Source organism: Marmota flaviventris, chromosome 11 (genome assembly GCF_047511675.1).
Source record: "Marmota flaviventris isolate mMarFla1 chromosome 11, mMarFla1.hap1, whole genome shotgun sequence".
NCBI lineage: Eukaryota > Metazoa > Chordata > Mammalia > Rodentia > Sciuridae > Marmota > Marmota flaviventris.
The window spans coordinates 20,556,748-20,581,733 of NC_092508.1; the positions used below are offsets into that span (position 1 = coordinate 20,556,748).

Consider the following 24,986-nt stretch of genomic DNA (forward strand, 5'->3'; position numbering starts at 1 on the left):
GTCCTAAGAAAAAAAACCCATAAAACTAAAATGGCAATGAATAAACATCTTTCATTTCATCTCACACTATCCTTTCTCTTATTTTTGCTAGTGTAGTAAGAAACAAAGGCCACTTGTGCAGTTCTACCCACTCTATGAAGGCTTTCTTAGTCAACTTCAGAAAGACACAGCACTCCCTTTTAGAATTCTTAGATCACTTTTTAACCCTTGGAAATCACTCTTCATATTTTGTGTAACTATTTGCATGTTTATCTGTCCTTCCTCAAGGGCAGGGAATAGGTACTATTCATCTTTTTATTCCCCTCCATGTAGTACATACAAGAAGCTCAATAAATAAATGTTTGAATGAGTGTATTCTTTTGTCCAAATCCATCAGTACTCAATGGTGGAGTGTGTAAATATTTTGAATTAAGCAGTGTGACTGGCTATTGATGAAATGACCAGAGCACTAGGTCAGGAGGTAACACACTGTTACAACTGGTGTCTGTGTCATTTAACATAGCATTGTGCATCAATTTTATCTCAGTGAAGGCAAATGACAGAAAATCTACCCTTTAATGTTCTCTTCTTCCTAAGATTCTTTCCTATCTCAAGTGGCTGATGCATGATACTCATAGAAAAACACATGCATTTTTAACATTCATTTGTACCTAGAAAAGGCACAGGTTTTAGGTATTCTCTAAGCAGCATATAAACTCCCAGAAAATAAGGATCTTGTGCATATACTGCAAGTTTGCTTTCAGCAAATAGTATGTTTTAGGCATTCATAAATACCCACACCAACTTCCTCTTTCATCTACTGGGATAGCCATGGTGACAAAAAAAGTGATTTGAGTAAGTCCCATTCACCATGCATCCTAATTGCTTTTGCTCACCAATGTAGAGGTTAAAGGGTTAAAAAATTAACTGTCAAGTAACACTGCCTGGGATGAAATGCCACCTGTACAAGGTGGATAGATAGGTGTGTAACCCCATCCAGAATTTACACTGAAAAACAGGTGGAGACTAATTTTTGCCTCTTGATTTATAAGTGAAAGTTTCATACCACCTCTTAAATTTATTTTCATATGTATTTTTAATAAATAATATACTTGAGTTCTGAAAGAAAACTGGGTCATGTTTTCAAAAACAGGAAAATGCATGAAGAAAATCAAATATCAAATGTAACATTGGAAGAACATGTGTTCATTCCTCTCTGGGTTTAGTTTGTAGTGGTTGCTATGAATAAGTGAGGAAATGAGTGGCTTTAGTGAATGAAGATGTGGGGCTGCTGACTTGGGAAGCCCAAAAATGTGGTAATGAAAGGTAGCAGGGAGGCAAAATCTGGGTAAGTCAGTCCAAGTGCAGTGGACCAAAGAGAATGGAAATAGCCTAAGAATATGAGAACGGGGCAAAGTTTGTCCACACAGTGGCTTCAGTGAACAAACAGAAGGGCACAATCTTAGAAATGGGTCATGCTGCACAGAGTGTAACATCCACTTAGTATTTATCAACTCTGTATTGATGCTTACTAAAGGGGACTTTGAGTTCAATGAATCCTGGGCATTTCTCAAAGCCAAATGGGAAGTCTATCAGGTCCCACCGGGCATGATGACACATATCTGTAAGCCCAGCAACTCTGGAGGCTGAGGCAGGAGGAGGCTCTCAAGTTTGAGAAAGTCTGGGCAATTTTTCTAGACCCTGTCTTGAACTAAAATGAAAGGCTGGGGATGTAGCTCACTGGGAGAGTGTTTCCCTAGCATGTTTGAGGCTCTTGGCTTGATCCCCAGTACCACAAAAGAAGAAGGAAGAGAGAGAGAGAGAGTGGTGGGGGGGCGGGTGGGCAGGCATTTTACTAGTTAAAAATGTGGGTGAGCACATTACTAAAGAAAACTATTTTCAAGATTCACTTGGGGGGGGTGGAGAGAGAGAGAGAGAGAGAGAGAGAGAGAGAGAGTGTGTGTGTGTGTGTGTGTGTGTGTGTGTGTGTATGTCAGTCAGTCACCAGGCTTCCCCACCTAGGAGATCATGCAATATAATTTATGTTTAGAAGTTGTATGGATATGCAGCAGCATCAATATCTAGAGGGGGAAATAACCCAAAAAACAAAGAACTCCTTACCCTGAACAACAATGTCCCAGAAATGATTTAACTGTTTAACTTCCACTTTCTCTCGAAGGGATTTCATGAAACTGTTGAAGTGCTGTTCTTCTGAAAACTGTGGGGGCAAAATCCATCATCTTCAGACAAAGGTACAACAGATTTTGAATCCACCATATTTATTTATTTATTTTAAAAGTTCTTGTAAGGTAGATGGAAGCTGGCAATTCAAGTTGAGCTTTATTCGTTGAAAACCAGAAATCCTTCCACCTACGCAAGGAACCAACATTCCCAGAGCCACATAGCTTTTTTGGTACCTAAAACTTTGTTTTTAACTAAATACAAACAATATCAAACAAAAGAGAATAATTCATTATTCAATGGATGCTCATGTACTGATCACTCAGCTTCAGTAATTATTACTTAACCATCTGCTTCATCTAGACCCTACCTTCATCTCCCATAACACTTGGATTATTTTGAAACACATTTCAGTTTTATTACTTAACTTATACATATTTCAGCATGCAATATCAAAAATTATTTCTTTTTTCTAATAAAATATATTCATTTGCTACTCTGCATCTCATAACAATTATTAATTCCTTAAGAGAAGCAAAATTTAAAATTAATATATTTTCTTAATTATTTCTTTTTAAAAAATAATTTTATAGTTAAATATAGGTCTTCATTAATATGACTGACCAGTCTCTAAAGTTTATTTTGCTCCTTTTCCATCTTTTTAAAATTAATTAACTAATTAATTTTTTTTTTTTTTTTTTTTTTTTTTGTGGTGCCAAGGACCAAGCCCAGGGCCTTACTCATGCTAGGCAAATGCTCAACCACTGACCTACTCCCCAATCTTCTTTTTCCTGTTTTGAGAAACCCAGTGACCCAGTGCATGTGGTGACAACAGCATGCAGAAGTGCTATTAGCTCCCTTTACCTGGGGTAATACTTATTAAAAAACAATACATTTTACTCTCTTTTCATCTAATGAAATCTTTCTCTACCCAAGTAAATTATCTTTACTTGGTCTTGTCTTGACTCTACTTCCCCAAATTTTGTCTTCTGTAGGGTATTTGGGTCATTTGCTTCTGAATCTTTTACTTTAATCCAGTTTTAAGGATTTTCTCATTTTCTTGCCATTTTTTTGTAAACACCTAAAATAATTCCAGTGCTAATTTTTTTCATTCATTCAGCAAATATTTAATAAGCACTCACACAAGAACATATATCACAACTGTACCTTCCCTAAAAACATACTTTCTAATTTAAACTTGCTCACCTCTTGCCTAGAGGTATAGAGGCCTATAAATAATTTGGAAGATTTTAAGAAGTGTTTTCTAAAAATTTCTAATAAAACAAACAAAAACCCTACACAAAGGTGAGTGTGTTGAGTTGTTGTTGTTGTTGTTATTATTATTATTATTATTAGTGTTCTTTTTTCCCCTGGCATTTAGATTCCTACTTCTGTCTTTGTAAAATCTTCTTCAATAATCATACCAATACATGTTTTTCATCAATTTTCCTAAAGTAATTAGCCCATCCTTCACAATAATGCCAGGGCTATCAGATATTACAATGTAAATTTCCTGGTGCCCCTGAGCAGCACACAAAGCTAGAGCTTTAGTAGCATAAAAAGCTCACTTCAAGGGATAAGCATCCACCCATCTACATTAATTCCTCCTCAGAAATGACAATGGTCACTCCCACTTCTCTTGGCACACAACTGCTATTCATAGTGAGAATAATTAGTTCCAAAGGCCAGGCTTATTGATGGGATGCTGGTTTTCTCTTCCCCGTGATGGCTGCCAATAGCTTGGGCAGAGAAGATAGGTGAGAAGAAAGATACCTGAATGGCTTCTTCCCGGAAGGCTTTGATGCAGTCCATGCTCTTCATAAAATATGGTGTTTCGTTAGTATCCAAAAACTGTTCAATGTGACTTATTAGCTGATGACATGCTAGAACATAAGAAAATAAATTTATTTTCATAGATGTGAGTGATGCTTATTAGATTAAGCACCTTTGAGTGTGCCAAGAAGGATGAGGTTCATAGAGTATGCACAACAGCCAGATTTCTTTTGGGGAGACATGAGATGCAAAATTCTCATTTCAAAAATCTACATATGAGAAATGTGGTTTTGTCAAAAATAAACTAATTTCTATTCCTTTTGAAATGTCAAACATTAGGTTGGGGTAGTTATTTTAATCATATTGTTGTTGCTTTTTATCTTCCCCCCAAAATTTAGGGGCCATTTGGACAATTCAAAACTACCTTTCCTAAATATTCATAGAAAACAAGTTGTCAAGTTCCTCCCCTAATGCCACTCAGGATAACTATCAAGCAGTGCCAGGCAGTGAAAAGTCATGAGACAGAAACACCCATCTTTTGTCAATCCCAGATTAAATTACAAAGAACAGTCCCAGTGTCACCATAACATCCTGTTAGAATGAGAACCTATTACTATTATCTTATGCCTTAGCTGGGCCTGAATATCCTTCCTGTTGCTCAGCACTCCACAAGCTATGAATACTTAATAAACAATATCTATCAGTAAGCAATGTCATAAATGCTACAGAAAGAGGAAATACATCAATGTCATCATTTCTAAGGGGGATTGCATCTTGAGCCTGCCTCACAAAGAAACAAAAATTGTTAAGTGTGGAGGGTAAAAAGCAGTGGAAAATAGAAATGTGGAGGTCATCTCAGGGAACTAAATTTGCTAGTACATCAAAATTGGCCCTTAAGATTTATGTTGAATACCAAACCAAGGAGATAACAAACACTCATGGCCTAAAGGCTCACTCTCCCTTGTCTCCTCAAACCATTTACTCGCCAGCTACTTCACAATTTATGCTGAATGGTCAAGATATTCTAATACTGCCATATCTTTTTCAAATCACAGTCTCATTTGAGCATTTTAGTAGTTAAAAATGTGGATGAGCATATTACTAAAGCAAACTACTTTCAAGATTCACCTGAAAAGACGCAAGGCCTCTAACTCTGAATCAGTGACCTGAACACTGTTCAATGCCTTGTGACAGACAGGAAATCGGTGCCATCTACTTATTTCCTGAGGACCTTTTAACATTTGGAAAGGATTAAGAAACTGGACGAAACATTTTCGAATACAGCAATTTTGCTGCAAGGGAAAAATATCCCCAATAACCACTTCATCTCTTCTACCAACTAGGAGATTATGATCTCCATTATAATAAAGCCTCTAACAAATTTGAGAGATTAAAGAAACACTGTACTGCAATTTCAGAAATCTTTACCAATGTCTCCTCTAGCAGTGAATTAATATCCAACTACAATTCAAAGGAGAGGAAAAAAATGTTCAAATAGTGTTTTCAAATAAGGTAAATAATACAACTCTGATTAGTCAGCAGAGCAGAATACCATCAATAAGGAGCTCAAAGCAAATAGAAGCTATTTACCCTTTTCCATCTTAGAAAGAAAAATACAGAAATGTTCAAGATTCTGAATTACCTTCTCAGATAGATTAATATAAAGTTAACTTCGAGTTATATCTAGGTACAAATAGGCACCTTGTGGGCCAAGAGACTCCAAGTCTCCCATTTCTTTTTAAATGAGAATGAAGAATTTTAGGAAGATTTAATGAAAATATTTCCCTTTATAGGCTGAGCACAGTGGTGTACATCTACAATCCCAGCAGTGTGAGAGGCTGAGGCAGGAAGGTCTCAAGTTCAAGGCCAGCCTGGGCAACTCAATGAGAACCTATCTCAAAATTTAAAAAATAAAAAGGGATAGGGATGTAGCTTGGTGATAAGAGTATCCCTGGGTTCAAACCTCAGTACTAAAAAACAAACAAAAACCAAACAACAAAACATTTGCTTGACTTAGTGATCGTTTTCATTAGCTTATCCTAGTAAATATTTATTGTGTAACTGCTGGGTTGCTCGCAACTAAAACACTCAGGGGTCACTCCAGGGGAACTAGGCTAACTGGGCCACGTGAAATAACCACACAAGAGACAGAAATACCTTTTTCTTTGGGGGGGTTGTGACGGCTCCTCTGACCTTAAGGGTCCGGGGAGATATATATATATATATATATATATATATATATATATATATATATATATAAAAAGAGAGAGAGAGAGAGTGTGTGTGTGTATGTACCTGCTAACCCCTATTTAAATGAGGTAAGGGGTCAGGTTTCAGGGGGCTGAATCTAGCTTCAAGATGTCTGCTGTCAGAAGGCTGACTGACATCTAGGTAGGCCACACTCAAGGGAAGTGTAAGAGAAGGGGACACACAAAGGGCACTTCCATGGAACATTCTATCCCAAAGAGGGCAAGGGGTAGTATTATAAAAAGACAGGTAAGCATAGCTCCACCCATGGGGATGTAGGAAGGCACACCCATGCCTATGCACGAAGACACAGTCTCTGGCACCCTAGAAGACCAGGGCTATCCAGATCACAGCATGATTGCCGGATGCCACACCGGTCAGCAGGGGAGTCAGACACAGTCACGTGCTAGTTGGGCCTCCCACATGTAACTACTATGTATAAGACCTTATGCTATGTTCTGTGGGAGGCACAATTAAGTCCTTTGAGGAGTTTAGTACTAGGGAATATAACGCATGTACACAAAAATACTAACAATAAGGTAAATATAAAATGGAGTATGAGTGTTACAAAACATTTGAATTGGACTGAAAACAATTTTTTTTCATATTGGTTTAAATGTTTAAAATTCTTTATACAAAGTGTCACAAATCAACATGACTTTTAAGCTGGGTAATAAAAAACAGAATATGACTATCATCCAGCAAGGGGGAAAAAAAAAGTGCCTAAGTATGAAGAATAGGATTAGGAAAGCAGAGGGTTTATGCTGAATGGTCAAGATATTCTAATACTGCCATATCTTTTTCAAATCACAAATCACAAATGCAAATGGCCCAGTATCTGAAGAAAAGGCAGAAGTGAGCATTAGACAGAAAAAGGTTGGAAGGAAGAAGTTCTAGGGGGAGAGAATAATATACGTAAGGGCTCCTTTGAAAGTATGAAGAAAAGGGGATTCAAGACCAATCCTTTATGTACTATACAACCGAGAGGTTGGAGAGAGGAATGGGAGCTGAAAGAGGAGGCTAAGAAGGAACCATCAGCAACACAGAAAACCAAACATTTTATCAGCTCCTAAAAGAAGAGAGTTACCAGGTGTGTCCAAATTTTTACAAAAAGACTATGAGAAAAGAAATGAAAAGAGCACAAGAGATTAAGGGAAGGAAAATAGGGAGTCCTTTGGCCCAGGAGTCCATGAAGCAACTAGAGAAGTACTCAAGTGCTTTGAAAAAAGTCACAACTTCCTGATCCATTTCATCCTAAAATATGACAGAACACACACACACCCCAACTTACAGAAAAAAATATTCAAAAGAGACTAAAATAAGCAAAGCCAAAAATCCATTTGCATGGATTTATATGCCTCCATTATATGATAAAGGAGGCATATAAAGAAAAATAAGTAGACATCTCAATGCCCAGGTTCTACTTAAGAACCAAAGTCCTCATGTATCTATGGGCCTGTTTGGATTTAGGTTTTCTTATTTACATGTCAGACTGTTCTGTTTTTTACTCAGCAGGTCTGAAACACAGGCAGATAAATACATTTAAACTTACAATAAATCCAGTGAATACAAAGACCAGATTTTGCCCTTATAGGCAAGTTAGATGGCCAGTGTATCTGGCTCGTGATTCTAAATTCTGTACCTCCACCTGAATTATTCTCTGGTTCACTGACTATAACGAATCATTTAACATCAGGGAAAACCTGTGATGAATGATGCTTTATATACTGAATATTAGAATGATATGTGGACAAGAGACTTCCCTCCAAAGTTTGGAAGCACTTCCCATTTCCTTGTCATTTTTAATAAAAATAAAATGCAGAAATGGCTAACAAAAATAATATTTTACTTTGGCTGGATTACGCTTTTGACTCCTCTGTCATCCCCTGACCCCCATAAAGGAAATGCTGATCACCAGGGTACATTTCTCTGCTTCGACTACAATTATAGGCTAAAGAATGGCCTGTCAGTCTCCATAGTCCCAATTATAATCATAAATCATAGCCCCAATTATAATTCACCAAAATGTTCTTCAGAATTAGTCGGTGACTCAATAATACTCATTAGTAGCTAATATAAAAAATGGCCACTGGAAGAACCATTCATCTTTGCATACTAAGTCAGGCAAAGGGCTGTCATTTATTTCAAGGAATACTTCACAAATGTCTGTTCCAGATTTTGAGGTTTTATATATGAGCATTATATATTAACTCAGCATATAACGAGTACAGATGTTGATACTCAAAATTATTCTCAACACACTAATACTTTAGGGTCATATTCCAGAGGTTATCTAGATTCAAAAGTATCATATAACAGAAAAATGGCAGAATTTTCTTGTTTAACTGAAATAACTGTTCTCTCTCTCTACAGAAAACATTCACTACCATTTCAAAGTCCTACAAAATGGACCACCTTCCTTCTTGGTGCATGGTTAAGAGGGCCAAAACCCAGGGCTATGGGCTTGTCTGTCTCTGATTTATATCTACTCAATATCTCTGTCCTCTGCAAAGATGTTTCCAATAAAAGTCAAAGGAAGTCATCTATTGTGGGTTTTTTCATTTATGTGATAAGAGACAAAAAAGTAATAGGTTTACTCATCTGCCACGCATTACATGTGAAGGATAGTTAAAGGAATCTCAACTGATTTTGCTGAGCCCAACATTCAGGATGTTACCTCAATTTAATTCTTCTCACTATCTCAATGCCTCATATGAATTTTGCTTATTGAAAAGATGTACATTTTGCAGCTGTCAGCAATGAAATAATTTTTGAACGTTAAGAACAGATTTATATACTCAATGACAATGGTATCTTTACAAAACAAAATTAAAAGACAACAATAAAAATCAAGCATTTAAATCAAATAAGTATAAGGTCAGGCCACTCATTATTATTAAGAGAATAAAAAGGAGTAATATTCATCAGCAAATAAAACTCTAGGCAAGTAGTCCAGTCTGCTACCAATTAAATCCACTTGTAAATTACAATTAGTTTTAAGCTAGAAATTTAAAAGGAACATTTGCCTGATAAGAAAAGGAGTCTAAGGTTTTAATACAGGCAACTAAAACAGAAAGAGATCACAAACAGGCTTCCCTATGTCTCTTTAGGGATATAAATTGGCCATTGTGGGTAGAGGCTATGGGGTTTATCAGTCAGGTCCAATGAGAAGACCAGCAATTGCTCTACACATTTAACATGGGAAATTTGATGAAGGCAATTGTGATGAAGAGCTGTAAAGCCAAATGAGAATGCTGTAACCCAGAGATCAACAACAGCAAGAGGATTGAGCACCCTATGCATGTGGGCAAAAGAAAAGAGGGTATATAACTACAGCCCAGGGACCTGTCTTATAGTAGGCAAAGTCATGGAAGACCAGAGATACTGCCCAACACAGAAAGAGTGCAGATACCCAGGCTTCTTTCTCCACCCCTCTCTCCCCCACAATTACCCACTAGGAATCTCCCACTGACTGAAATCAGCAGGGAGCCTTTACACTTGAGAGCCTGTGAAAGAGAGCCTGCAGGGGCAGGGCCATCCCACCCATCCTTCCCCCAGATTGGGATACATAAAGGAAGGGTGAGGAGTAGATCTAAGGGACACCTGAAACAGCATGTTATTAGGCACTCACAAAAGGAACCTCTTTTAATAAATTGGATATTTCTAAGTGACAGAATTAACCAGGCAAATTTTAATTTAAATATTAAGGGAAGAGAAAACTTATAGGGCTATTTTTTCCAGTGAGGTGGGAGAAAATGAAATTCAATTCAGTTATTTAAAAGGTTCACAAGCATATTTTAAAACTTTTTCCAGTCATTTAAATTTTTCAAAGTTGTATTTCTGCAAAAAACAGAATTATGTATAAAATATAATTGAAACATCTTTAGAGCTGCATACATTTCTCTTTCTTTCAAGTTTGACATGGTGAAACACAGCAAATGGTTGCCATACAACCATGTGGACCATGACAGTAAATAAGAGGCACTGCAGATAACTGAGCATCTCCATGGTACTCACATCCTCTCATAGAGATCAAATGCATTTCTGAATATTTAAGTACAAAAAGAAGGCATCCTAAATATTTTTCCTCTAAATGACAAAAGATATACTAACTTAAATATCCTTTCTGCTGTCTTCCAAGAGTTCAAATCTAAGTTTCCAAGAAGAGTATGCCCTGGATGGCACTGCTCCTTGCTCTGGTATTCCTGTTTTTAGTTCTTGCAATCTTTAATGAAATATTCTTATTGGAGAAAAAGGTATCACTGGATGGAAACAAAGGAAACTGGGAACTATGCAAAAAAGCATAAGCTTTACAAGCCTGACAATGACCTTCAAAAGCTGTCTTCTCCTAAAGGCTATGGACTGTGAAGTAGACAGCTCTGCCCTGTTCTTTGCCTTTCTTGTCCTTCTCCCTCTCAGAAAATGTTCTGGTAGACATTTTGCCCCACAGTCCCTTGGCTAGCAGAAGTGCCCTGCCTTCCTCCTAAGAATAGGAAAGGTGAGTAGATATGACACAGAGAATACCAGAGTCATAATATTATGCATGATCAGTGGAATAGGAAATTGATCTAAGGAATATAAAGTGCTGACCACCTCAATTGTACAGACGCAGCCCTGGGTTTTTATTATTATTATTATTTTTCTTTCCAATAACTAAAAAACTCAATTAAAATCTCACCATTTAAGCTCCACAAGTTCTGTCACAGCCCATTTTTTCATGCTTAACGATTTTCTCATTAAATGCAGTAATTTCTTACAAATTGCACTAATAAAAGTAAGTCCTGCTGGGTGTTCCCCCCCCTTTTTAAATGCTGCCTTTTCATTGATGTGTTAAATTAAAACCCCAGGCACAAAGAGCAGAGTAAATGCAAAGTCTTTATTGTCAGAAGCCACTCCTGCAGACTCTGAGGTCTCTCTTGTTTTATTTTTGTTTTTTGTTTTTGAACTGTGAGTCCTACTTTGTAGCCACAGGAAGAATAAAGTTCTCTTGGCCTTAGCTTACTTAACAGTTGTGAGAGCTAAGGAGAAACTAGAAAAAGGACATCCGGTTAGCCCACTGGCCACAAGTCACTTTATGTAAGAGAACATATGACATACCATTTTTATTCTGGGTGAAAACTATTTCTCATCTTAAATAGTTTGGGCAGAAGATCAGATCTGTTCTCAGGTCAGGTGGCAAATTTTAAGTTTCACTGCCAAACAGGTGGATTGCATGATATTCTAGAGTAATTTTTTAATAAAAACATGAAGTTTAAACAAAGACCCACTGAATATGTCTCACATCAATTAATATTTACAGGAAATATAGTGGTTAAATTCAGGACAAAGAACATCCATTCTCTAGTGTAACAAATTTTCTCTAATTTCAGAAAGAATAAAGTACAAAATGAAGACAAGCTAATTAATATAAGAAAGAAACTAAAGGAAGGGATTCTTATTAAATGGGGAAGTTGTTTCTTTAGCTCATTTATGGAATATATATGCCATGTTTATGTAATATATATGCATACTCCTGAAAGATCGTGTTGGGGGTAGGGGTGGGGACAAGGAGTAAAGAGGGTAGGGAAAGGGTTCCCATAATTTTCCAAGGTCCTGGAATTGTAAAACTTGGGAAAGCTTACTAAAGTAAAACTAATAGGGAAGAGTGAAGAACTTTACCAATCTCAACTTGATTTGGCTTCACACCTGAATAGATGTCATCAAAGTAATGCAGAAAGCAAGCAGAAGGAACCAAGCAGCCATAGTAACAGCATAGGCAAGTGGAAATAGTCTGGAATAGGAGACCAATCTAGCAATGGGCTTCAATTAAAATTTGGTAATTGAATGGAACTGAAATTCTTGTATCAGTTGAAGAGATACAGTGAATGATGAGTCAGACTCCTCACAAAGGAGAGAAACAGGCAGCTACTGGCTGAATGTGCTTTTGTGGATGCTAGAGGGGGAGGCAGTGTTTTATAATGCATTAAGAAGTTGAGTCATTTAATTACCAGAAATTTTGGAACCACCATATTCTACATAGTTAATTCTTCTAAAAACTGATACCGTGCATTTATATGCTACCTGTACTTAAAGAGTCCTTGTTTCCACATTTTAATAGTTTCTCTCTATTCTTTTATGGTTTTATTTTTTAAAAAGTTATAATACTAAAGCTCAAAACACAGAAATGCTAGGTCTTTACTTCTTTAGTGGGGCTGACTCAAAAATGAATCCAAAGAACCACAGAAGTAATTCTGCTGTAATTTAAAAATTCAAATTCTTGTTGCTTCCAAGCATTGCTTTGTTAAAGTTAATAATGAAAACAAAGTATTACTAGTGTGCAACAGAGACCATAAAAACAGATGGAGGTCATTTTGTCTCACTGACGATGGACCAGCAAAAGTATCTATGCCCAGTTACTGGTACCCAACAATATACTGGTTTTCAAATCACAGGCATCTCTTCAGAGTGGAGTCTGCCAGTGAGTGAGAGATAAAAATGACATTTTTTAATGTGAAGAGAATACCATGAGCAACCATATAGAGGGAGGAAAGCCAGTACCACGAGGGCATTAACAGGAATACAGTTTAGTTTGAACACAGGCTCCACAGAGGAGACTTATACAAGAATGAGCTAGGAGTGGCAAGATGGGACCAGACTGGGGAAAACCTTAAAGGGATTTCAAAGACAAGGGCAATGATTAAGAAGGACTGACCCCCAATCAAATGTATATGCTAAGAATCTAGCATATACAATGGTGAAAGAAGGAAAGCTTAAATTAGCATAGTGATTATTAGGATGGGAGGGATGAGACAGATCCAAGATAACTGATTTAGAAATGATTAGCAAATATAAGAGATTTAAAATGGATACAAGATGGTCAGAAAAGCTCACCAAAAGTAATTTCAAGGGGCAAAACAGGAAGAGCAACAAAACAAAACCCCATTTTGGGGGAATGTCCCATTTAGCATACTGATATGGGTCATTACTTAGCATGTTGCCTCATTTGAATGTTTTTTGGGCCCTCTCTTGTCCAACCCTTTATTGAAGGTTATGCAAACCTCCTACTGCATGAATATATCCTCAGACTTGTCACTCATCTTCATCTATACTCATATACTCTGCCTTCCTTCCTACACACTGTGCAGCTAAGTCACCCCTGACACCTGTGCCCTAGATCCCACACCTCTTGCATGTTGACGGATCTCGTCCAATCCCATGCCTTTAGAGACTGTCAACACGATGACTTCTCCCAGAAGTACTTACGTCCAGATTTCTATAACCAACCTAATATGTCTTTCCCTTTTTGGTTAGTGGTCATTCCTTCCAGTTGCTCAGACTAAATACTAGGGAGTCATCCTTGATCCCTTTCTTTCTTCTACACCCTACATTTACATGATAGCAAAACTGTCAACTGTATTTTCAAAACATATCAAGAATTTGAGCTCCACCGTAGAAGAACCTCCCTCATTGGGGTATTATTAATACAGTAGTAGCCTTCTAACTCATCCACCTATTTCCCACTTGCCCTTTCTCAATGCAGCATAATACACACACACACAAAAACAAGTCAGTCAAATCATCCTCTACTCAGAACACTTCAATGGTTTCTCATTTCACTCACAGTACAAGCTGAAGGCCTAGGAGGCTCTGTGTGGTATGTGCCCAGCACTTCTCTAATCTTACCTCCTACTTGTTTCCTGCAGACACTGACTGGCCTCTGATGGGGAGCCAAGCACATCCTGCTTAGGGGAACATGTTACTCTCCCTGTTATCCCCACAGAGATTCACTGTGCTTACCCCCACCTTCCTCAACTCTCTGTTCAAATGATGCCTCAACAGTGAAGCCTTTCCTTATCCTCTTACATGAAATCACAAGCCCATCTCACTCCAGTGTTCTCTGCCCCACCATCCTATTTGAGTTTTTCTCTATAGGGATGACATGGGTTGAATAGTATCCTCTCCAAATTCTTGTCCTTTCTGGAACCTCAGAATATGATTTTATTTGAAGTAGGGTCCTTGTAGATGTAATCAAGCTAAGATAAAATCATTAGGGTGGGTCTTAACTTAATAAGACTGTCCTCTTTATAAAGAAGTAGGAAACTTGGGACACAGACATGTGGGGAGAATTCCACATTAAGATCCAGAGAGTTTGGAATACTGCTATCTACAGGCCAAGGAATGCCAAAGATTGCTCACTGTTGCCAAAGCCACAAGACAGTCACTGAACATCTCCTTCAGAGTCATCAGAAGGAACCAATGTGATGAACATTGTTTGGGGGCTTCTGGTCTCAAGAACTGTGACAGAATAAACCTGTGTTGTTTTAAACCACTCAGCTTGTGTTACTGTTACATTTAACACATACCAGTATTTTCTTATTTATTTACTGTGTATGTCTTGCCATGACTGACTCATAGAAGGCTTTCAATAAATATTTGCTGAATGGGTGAACAAATAGTCTAAGCCTCACAGGCTTGCTTCTCTAAAACCCTATGGAAACATGTCTCTCGTTGTTCCTTCAATTTAAACATATATACTGCTATCACTTAGGATAGTGGACTGTCTAGAACTTTTTTCCTCCACTTCTCCCTTAATTTTAGAGATAGAAATGGTTACAATAAAGCTCCGTGGAAAGAGGAGAAACAAAAAGAGCAACAGGCTATGTAACAGATTATATGCAGATGTGTGGAAATGAACATGTCAACATGATTATGAGCCTGCACACATCTTAGTTTGTTGTTGCTGCTTAGTAAGTAAGACAGCCTCATCTCATCTTCTTGTAAGTTCTTTTTCTTCTCTTAGATAAAGCTGCTAGATCCCACTGAGCTTGAGGGTTCCTCCTAAAAGTACTGTCTATGACTATTACTTACTGCCCCATTTATTATACCCTAAAAAAAAAAAAAAAAAACATCTTGATCACAATGTAGAGCATTAATAAGCATTAAGAGGGTTATTCCCATGAAGACAGTGAGAAAGCAATATAGAAAATGTGGGAATGAGGAGTTTTAAAGGGAGGAGGACAATGCAGAAGGACATGTCCACTTTTTTACTTCATACATTTACTATACTACTCCTGCATTTCCCCCCAATGAGTATGTATTTATTTTTTAACTAGGGAAAGCCTAAGGAGCAATTAAATCATCTTAAAACACATGCTGGGTATTGTGGTATATGCCTATAATCCCAGTGGCTTAGAAGTTATCACAAGTTCAAAGCCTCAGCAATTTAGTGAGGGCCTAAGCAATGTAGCAAGACACTGTCTCAAACAGACAGACAAAATCTTCTTAAAACATGTAAAGATACTGTCATAGAAATTTCCAGTTGAGTTATAAATGGAAAAACATTTTTCATGGGCTGGCTTTTACTGATGGTGATACAGAATACTTCTATGTCATTGATTCTTTTATTTCTTTTTTGTCTTATTCTTTCTGTGCTATATACTTCATTCTTTGTTTATTACTCATATACTTAAAGAAAAGTGGTTAAAAGAACCTTAGAAAATACTATATTCCATCTATTGCCCTCTTTTGAACCAGATGTACTACAAGCAAATCTTATCTTTGGTCTGTGAATTCTACCCTCCTTATAATCTCATACTTTTAAAAGTTCAATGAATAAGTCTCATTGGCTTTGATAGTCAATCTTAGAGTAATGAGAAATAGGACTATGTTACAATTACAGAGGAGCAAGAACTTCCAGAATGCTTTTGCATCATAGGTTGGCTACAGGTAGCATCATATATTTCAACAACCTAAAAGGATTTTGAAAGTTTTCACATAAAGAAATAATATCTAAGTGAAGCTAGCCAATCCCTAAAAAACAAATGCCAAATGTCTTCTTTGATATAAGGAGAGTAACTAAGAACAGTGTAGGGACGAAGAACAGGAGAAGAAGATTAACATTTAACAGGGATGAGAGGTGGGAGGGAAAGGGAGAGAGAAGGAAAATTGCATGGTAATGGAAGGAGACCCTCAGGGTTATACAGTGGAGGAGGTAGAGAGAGAGGAGGGGAGGGGAGGGGAGAGGTGGGGAGGGGGGAGGGTGGAGGATGGGAAAGGCAGCGGAGCACAACAGACACTAGTATGGCAATTTGTAAATCAATGGATGTGTAACTGATGTGATTCTGCAATCTGTGTATGGGGTGAAGGTGGGAGTTCATAACCCACTTGAATCAAAGTGTGGAATATGATATGTCAAGAAATTTGTAATGTTTTGAACAACCCACAATAAAAAATTAAAAAAAAAAAAAAAGAACCATATGATTAAGGCAGATATCATAAAAGTCAAAATATTCTGTAATCAATTAAGGTAAATAACCATTAGCATTTAAGTAAGAAGTTAAAGCTAGGTTTTCATTAAAGAAAATCAAATTTTGTAAAAGAATAAAATATGGAATAAAAAAAAAAAAAAAAAAAGAAATAATATCTGAAAAGACAGATATATTTAACTTGATTTAAGCATTACACATGTACCAAAATATCAGATGAGATCCCATTGTAATGGTTAATTTGAACTGTCAACTTGATTTTAAAATAAATTTAAAAGTTTATTAGAAGAAAAAAGAAATGGGGCAAATTATGGGATAATTCAATCTGAAGTTACTCCATAGGTATTTTCTTCTTGGCATAGGACACAAATAATGAATTGAACAAAATAAACAGTTGTGAAAAATGACACAAAGAACCAAATGAAAGGAAGGAATAAACAATCTATAAATTTTCTAAATCTGTAAACATTGGTCTAAGACTTGATATACTAAAATACCTACTGTCACTTAAATTGCCTTTAATTTCTCACAACTAATCAACTTTGGGCTTTAACAAGTTGCTGAAATCTGTTTTTTTTTTTTTTTTTTTGTATTGAGTAAGCTTACCATTTACAAATATGAAAGAATTCTTCCTACAAAGCAGAAGATTCTAAAAAACAAACATGAACTTGCGATACATGTAGCTAAGTTTATTTTTCTTAAAACTTCAATACCAGAAGACTTTTATTTAAAATACCTTCTAGTATCTGAACTGACAATGTTTATCTTTTTGGTACCCTGAAGAAATTCATTTGGGTCTCTTGACCCATGCTAGGTGAATAGCTTTCAATACTCAAAACTGGAATTTATGCCTGGAATACAGGGTTGATTTAAAAATTGCAAATCAATTAACATAACATACTATATTAACAGAATAAAAACCATGTGATCATCTCAACAGATACAGAAAATGCATCTGACAAAACTTAACAACTAATTAGAATCAAATTGCCAACCAACTAGAAATGGATTGAAATTTCCTCAAACTGACAAAAGAAATCTAGGAAAGAACTAATATCATACTAATGGTAAAAGACAAAATATTCTCCATAAGATCAAGAGCAAGCCAAGAATGTTCACTCTTATTGTTTCTATTCGACACTGAATTGGACAAAGTTCCAGCCATAATAATCAAACAAGATATTCAAGGCATGCAAGTCAGAAATGAAGAAGTAAAACTATTTTTACTTGGAGACAATATGATCATGTATGTAAAAAAACTCATCTCTTAGTAGTGTGTAAAAAAACTAATAAACCAATAAACAACTTTAATAAGGTTGCAGGACAGAAGATCAATCAACAACCCAAGCCAGGCACAGTGATACACACCTACAATCCCAGCTACATGGGACTCTGAAACAAGAGGGTCACAAGTTCCAGGCCAGCCTGGGCCACTTAATGAGAGAACCTGTCTCAAAAAAAAAAAAAAAAGGGCTGGGGATATACCTCAGTGGTAGAGCATCCCTGGGTTCAATCCCCAATATATTTAAAAAAAAAAGGAATTATATTTCTATATTCTAATAACAAAAAATCCAAAACAAACAAAATACTTGCAATAAATTTAACAGAAGTGGGTGGCTCATACAGTAAAAACTAGCACATACCCATTATTCCCTGTCTCAAAATAAAAACCAAAAAGGACTGGGAACATATTCAGTATTAGAGCATCCCTGGCTTCAACCCCCGGTATTGTCAAACAAACAAAACACATAAATAAATACCATTTAAATAAACGGAGAAACATTCCATGTTCATGAATCAGAAACTCAACACTGATATCAATCCTCTCCCTTAATTATTCCATATAGTTAATGCAATACCTAGCAAAACATCAGCAGGCTTATTTCTGTAAATTAAATCTGACCCTAAAATTTACATGGAAATACAAAAGACCAAAACAGCCCAAACAACTATAAAAGAGAACAAAGTTGGAAGATTTTAAAACTTGGGATAGTCAAAATAATCAAAATAGTGTACTAATGAAAGATATGTGAATCAATGTAACAGAACTGAAGAATACAGAAATAAAATGCTTAAATTTACAGTCAATTGATTAAAAAAAAAAAGTCCCAAGGCAATTCAATGGAACATTCAATTAACCACAGGTAAAATAACAAACACAGACCTTTTAACTGTTCACAAAAATTAACTAAAACTAGATCTAAATAAAGGAACTAAAACTTTTGGAAGTAAACCCAGGAGAAAAATCTTCATGATTTGGCTCAGGCAAAAATTTCTAACATAGGACACCAACACAACTTGTATTCCACGAAAGGGGAAAAAAAAAGATAAACTGCACTTAATAAAAATTGAGACCATCACATTCAAAACACGCTATTTAAAAAGAGACAGAGAGAAGAGAGAGAAGCTACAGACTGGCAGAAAATATTTGCAAACCATATATCTGAAAGGGACTTGTATCCAAAATAGATACAGAACTCTCTACATCTCTTCCTTTCAAAAAATGATCAAAAGATTTGAATCCAGAGGCTTGGCTCAGAGGTAGAGTGCTTATATCACAGGTGTGGGGCACTATGTTAGATCCTTAGCACCACAAAACAAAACAAACAAACAAAAAATAAATGAAGGTATTGTGTCCAACTACAACTAAAAATACATATATAAAAAACAATTTGAATCTATATTTCACCTATAAGGATGTGACTGGCTAATAAGTACATAAAAATGACCAATATTTTTAGTTTTCAAAAAACTGTAAATTAAAATCACAATGATATACCAAAATATAGCCACTTTTAGTTAGTTTCAGTTAGTCGTAACTGAAAAGACTTGATTTTACTAGCATTATCAAACTGATGAAGAAACATATTTGGGACCCTCATATGTTGCTGGTGGGGATGAAAATAAAAAACTTTTGAAGTTTGGCTAGTTTAGAAAAGTTAAACATAAACTTCCCATATGGCCCAGCAATTCCACACCTACCCAGTGAAAACAGAAACACACAAAAACCCTTACATGTAAATGTTCATAGAACCACTATTTGTAATACTCCAAAATGTAAACAATTCAAATGTCCATCAACTGGTAAATGAATAAATAAAATATGCCACATTCATACAGCAAAATATAATTCGGACATAAAAAGAAAATGGTAGAAGCAAAAATTGACTATCAACAGACTGGAAATGTTTTGGGGTAAAGAAAACATTCTTTAGCTGGATTGTGGTGGTGTCTCTACAACAACTATAAATTTACAAAAGATCAACAACATTTCTTACAAGTACACTACATAATAGAAAAATTTTACTTCAATAAAGTTGTAAAAAAACTGGTAATAAGTACAATTTATCTATGAGATTTGTGGAGATATACCATAGATACTAGACGTTTCTATTACAGAATAATTACAAAAGCTTAGACAGCAAATTTTACTCTTAATGTGCAAGAAAATACTAGAGGATTCAAGGGTAAAGAAATTATAAAAAAGATTAAAAGATAGTTCTTATTCAAAAAATGCTTCTAAGAGAGAGACAGGGCGCGCACAAATTTTTCTTCTATTTCCAAAGACATCTAGGCTAACAATATTCTTAATCCCCGCTGAAACTGCATTCTTTATCTGAATGAAACTCTTTTCCTTCTCTTCTGGCCAGAGAAGCAAGCATGGCTGCTGCTGCTGCTTCTTCTTCTTCTTCTTCTTTTTAAGTTTTATGCAGATATGCATGGACCTATAAGATGGGACTAACTGTACCAAATTACACTTGCCACTTCTTTCTGCATCAGCATATTTTTGGCCTTGGGCTTGCAATTTGAAAGGACAGGACCCAAACACTTTTATTACATTTAAGTGAGACTCCAAGCTGTTTCTAGGATCCTCTTAACACATTTCAGCTGATTAGTGCCTATTTTAACAAAAGCCTAACATCCTTTCCAAAAATCTTAATTGGTTAAGAGCTTCTGCTGCTTGCCATAAGCAGTCACTTTAAGTCATTGATTAAAGCAGTTTGCACATCAGCACAATCTGAAATCAGTTTCCTTTTTCAACCAGCTGGGCTTAAGAAGCAATCTTGAAGACAGCCCAATTCAAGGAAAACCAAGTGCACTGCCCTGCATGATAATGATCTACCATGCAAGGAAGAATCACAGAATTTATAGGAGATAGAAAAAAAAAAAAACAAAGTAAGTACTTCAACTGCTTTCTGCCTTACAAGTAATATCCATGCGCAGTGACTGCAAAGGTCAACTCCAACAGCAAGCTGTATGGAATACCCCTTTCTTCTGAGCACCAGTGAACTCTGCATCTCAAGAGAGCTGCCTATGAACAAGGGCTACACTGATGGCAGGGGTCAATACAAGCCAATGGCTCAGTAAGTAAAATGCCAGCTTGCATGGATCTGGGCTCTGATGCAGAAAATGTGTTCTTAAGAGCCATGTTTTCAGCCAGAGGGAAAGATAACTTTTCAATTTGTAACATAAAAGAAGAAAAATTAGTCAGCAAGTTTAAGGGAAGTCACTTTACTACATAGCTGGACTTCAGTCACCCACATGGAAGATGACTGAGACCATAAGGACCACTGATGTGTCTTTACCATGTCAAATACTAACACACCCTTTCAGCAGGTATCCTCTAGGATTCTAAACAGACTGATTTTTATTTTTATTTATTTTTATCAAGACAGCTTGTCTTGATAAAAAGGCATAAAATAATCCTGGATCATTAAGTTCTGGGGTTTAACAATTTAAAATGAGTCAAAAAGGAAGCCAGTGAAGAACAAATGAAAATATATGAAGTACAGACTAAACCTCCTTCATGACTAGATGCATTGGTGCTCTTTTGGGAAAGAACTAAGTATACCAAACTGTTATTAAAAACAAAACAAAACAACAAAAACACTTTCATAAGTTAAAGATGTTTAAAATTTTAGTCACCACTGTATTTAGTATCTTTCTTTTAAGATATTCAAGTTATTTGACAGAACTAATTTTTGCTTTTAACTGACTAGATCTGTGCATATTGACAGAGGCCACATTTTTAATCTTTGTTTGGATAGAGCTATGAAAAATTACATAATTCATACCCAAGATTACATAAATCAGGGTCAATTACAAAAATAAAACACACACACACACACACACACACACAGGAAATTTTTCCTAGAGAACAATGATCAAGGATCCCATTTAGGGCTTGACTCAGCAGAAAATTGCATACTCTACATGAATAAACTGTTGTGCAAATGGGATAGTGCTGCTACATCATTTAAAACAAAGATCTATTTGGTTTTATTTACCTATTTATTTGTATATGACAGCGGAATGCATTACAATTCTTATTATATAGAGAAAGCACAATATTTCCTATCTCTGGTTGTATACATAGTATATTCACATAAATTCGTGCCATCACACCTGTACTTTGGATAATAATGATCATCATATTCCACCATCATTAATAACTCCATGCCCCCTCATTTCCCCTTCAACCCCTCTGCCCTATCTAGAGTTCGTCTATTCCTCCCATGCTCCCTCTCCCTATCTCACTATGAATCAGCCTCCTTATATCAAAGAAAACATTTAGCATTTGGTTTTTGGGGATTAGCTAACTTCACTTAGCATTATCTTCTCTAACTCCATCCATTTACCTGCAAATGCCATGATTTTATTCTCTTTTATTGCTGAGTAATATTCCATTGTGTATATATGCTACATTTTTTAATCCATTCATCTATTGAAAGGCATCTAGGTTGGTTCCACAGTTTAGCTATTGTGAATTGTGCTGCTATAAACATTGATGTGGCTGTGTCCCTGTAGTATGCTGTTTTTAAGTCCTTTGGGTATAGACCAAGGAGAGGGATAGCTGGGTCAAATGGTGGTTCCATTCCCCAATTTTCCAAGAAATCTCCATATTTGGTTTTAATATAATATCATCACTAATTGTACCCCATTCTACCTTCTGCTGGAAAACTTTGGAAACGTGAATTCTAAGAAATATCTTTTAAAATTAAAATAATGTTTGTGATGATGAAAATAAGGAAAGGTGAAAAAGTAAGGCAAAAAGACTCAGGGATATGATCCAAAACGAATGGAAAGAAAAACTAGAGAAGTTACGTGCCTCAGCAGCTACACAAAAAAAATGGATACAATCTTCTAATCAAATGGACAGGTACACACTGTACACAGATCCAATGTTAAGGGGCAGCTGTTTGGGAATCTGTAGCATTTCTACTTAGAATGTATTCCCAGGTTTTTGATTTTTTGTTTTTAAACAAGTCATACTCATGTGAATTCAATTTAGTGGAATAGAGTTCTACTACCCTGTCACTATGCAGAAGCCTAATATAGACCCTATAATCTAAATGGCAAAAACAAGGGACATGAAAGAGAATCATCTCATTATAAAATTAGTTACATCCCATCCTATTAGCTGTCTCCATATATCCATCTTTTCTGACAGGCTCTGAGAGCCTGTTTCTGTCGCACAAGGAACATTCTAACTATTTTACATAATTGTCCCACACTCAATGGAATTTATAAATTCAGACATATTTCAATCACGCAGGAACTGCATGAAGGATTGAAGCAATGTGGCTTTGCTTTCTCCAATTTGCTATCTTTTGACCATTTTAGCACTCTTCTTAAGTAGAGTAGGGAAGGGGCAAACAGTTGGAAATCCATAGTGTTCCTCCTCAACAGCTTTACTGATGAGCTGGGTGGGGGAGCATATTCAAACAAGTGGACAGACTACACCAGAGGAGGCTCTGAGAAGTCTATAGAAACCATGACCACGGATAACGGACTATAGACAAAGGTGATAATGCACTTATGAATAGCGTGCATAGGGAAACAACCCTACATTCACAACTGATAGATGACTGTACTTAGAGCCATGGTCTCTATTGAAACTATGGTGGCAGAATGACAGGGCACATAGGGGAAAAGAAGGAAAGGCACAAGCAGAAGAAGGGTACCTAACAGAGCTTTCAAGACAGCTCACAGAAACACCAGTGGCCAGGAAGAACACATCACCTGGGATTTATTATCTCCTCTCCACCAGTAAGGTTAGAACAAGAAACATTCACATTGAAAACCAGAAGATAAGAAAATGTATAGCTTCTCGCTGTAGACTGCTGATATTGGAAAATGGTATCACCATACTCTTGGTGTGACTATTCTATAATTAGGCCTGACAGAAGATATTTCCAGTGAAAAGGCCAAGTTCTACCACTGGGTAAAACAATCTTACCAACTACCTACTGTTGAGCATACTTTTGGCAACTGAATCAAAAGGCAGACTGGAGAAAAGGAAAGGGCTTCCCTTCACCTTCCTAGACAGAGGCCTCTCACAGGGATAAAGGACATCACTACCTTAAAGGCTGCTTAACATCTCTAGGGAGTGCTCTTTGGTGGGAAAGGGAAGTGGGTCTTGGCTCATAAAGGGCCTTAGTAAAGAGATGCCCAAGCAGAAGAACAAGCAATGAGGAGACAAAATTTCCGGAGCTGGAAGCAAGAGAGGGAGGGATAAAAGAGAAGCCTAGTGCGAACCACAGAGCATAACTAGTGGCTAATAAGCAGGTAGTCCTATTTTCTGACAGCTTGGAGGGAAGTCTGGTTTTGTGATGTCATTGGAAAGCTCTGATTCACCAAGCCCTCGAATGAGGTACAGAGGGATATCCACTGTCACAACACTAGCAATGTGCTAGGACTCAAAAGTCAAATTCAACATGAAAGGGCAGTCTACTCATAAAAAGTTCTATCCATAGGCACAAAGTTTCAGATACATGACCTTATCATGATTTGTTTAAAAGCATAGAAAAAGAAGTTGTTAGGAAATGTTAGGAAATGTGGCTAAGCAGAGAAATCCAGTATATTAAAGAGACATGTGTTTGAATCCCAGTGTGGTTTTGGGGAAAGTCTATCTCTGTCATTCTTAGTGTTTCCATTGTTAAAATGGAGATAATACTACCTATTGTAACCTATAGGCCGTCTAGTCCACTTACCCTTATTATATTTACAAGACTGCTACAAATCCCCAGTTCCCTGGCCTGGGAGAAACCATGTTTTCCTAAGATTGTGTAAAGTTCCAGGAATTTACTCTCTCATGGTATCTTCAGACTCTGATCTCCTGTGTTCTCAGGTGTATTTTCTGCTCTGCCTGAAGTAATTCCAGAAACCATGCTGCCTCTTCACCAACAAAGTACACCAACTCAGCATCCCTAGAGTTTTACTGACACTGGTTATTTGTGAGGACTTGGGGACATGCTGTGGAAGGCTGTGCCCATATATTAAACTCTCTCACTTCCTTTGGCTCCTTCTTACCTCTTCGCCTCACTCCTCTTCTCCTGAACCAGCTCCAGGTTTTCTACTTCTGAGTCAGAGGCACTTATCTTTCCTCTAAAGCTCTAGCACTGCCTGGTCACCAAGCCTGGGAACAAAGACCCATTCTCTCCCCTAAGCACCATTCAAAGTATTTTCCCAGTACAAATCATACTCTCCTTTGGAAAATTCTGACACCAGCTATTAAAGCTCTAACATTTTCTCTGCTTCCTCACTTAACTGCAGGATTGC

The 24,986-nt window shown here is 36.7% G+C and overlaps 1 protein-coding gene across 2 annotated transcripts in view; it reads right to left on the minus strand.

Moving 5' to 3' along the window:
- The window catches only part of Xrcc5 (X-ray repair cross complementing 5), an 89,237-nt gene that overhangs the window by 9,561 nt on the left and 54,690 nt on the right, over positions 1-24,986 (minus strand). For both annotated transcript variants that reach the window (XM_071619644.1, XM_071619645.1), the window contains 2 exons: positions 3,934-4,043; positions 2,101-2,197 (listed from right to left, as the gene is read on the minus strand). In XM_071619644.1, coding sequence (XP_071475745.1) covers positions 2,101-2,197; positions 3,934-4,043 — 207 coding nt within the window. The remainder of the gene's footprint in view (positions 1-2,100; positions 2,198-3,933; positions 4,044-24,986) is intronic.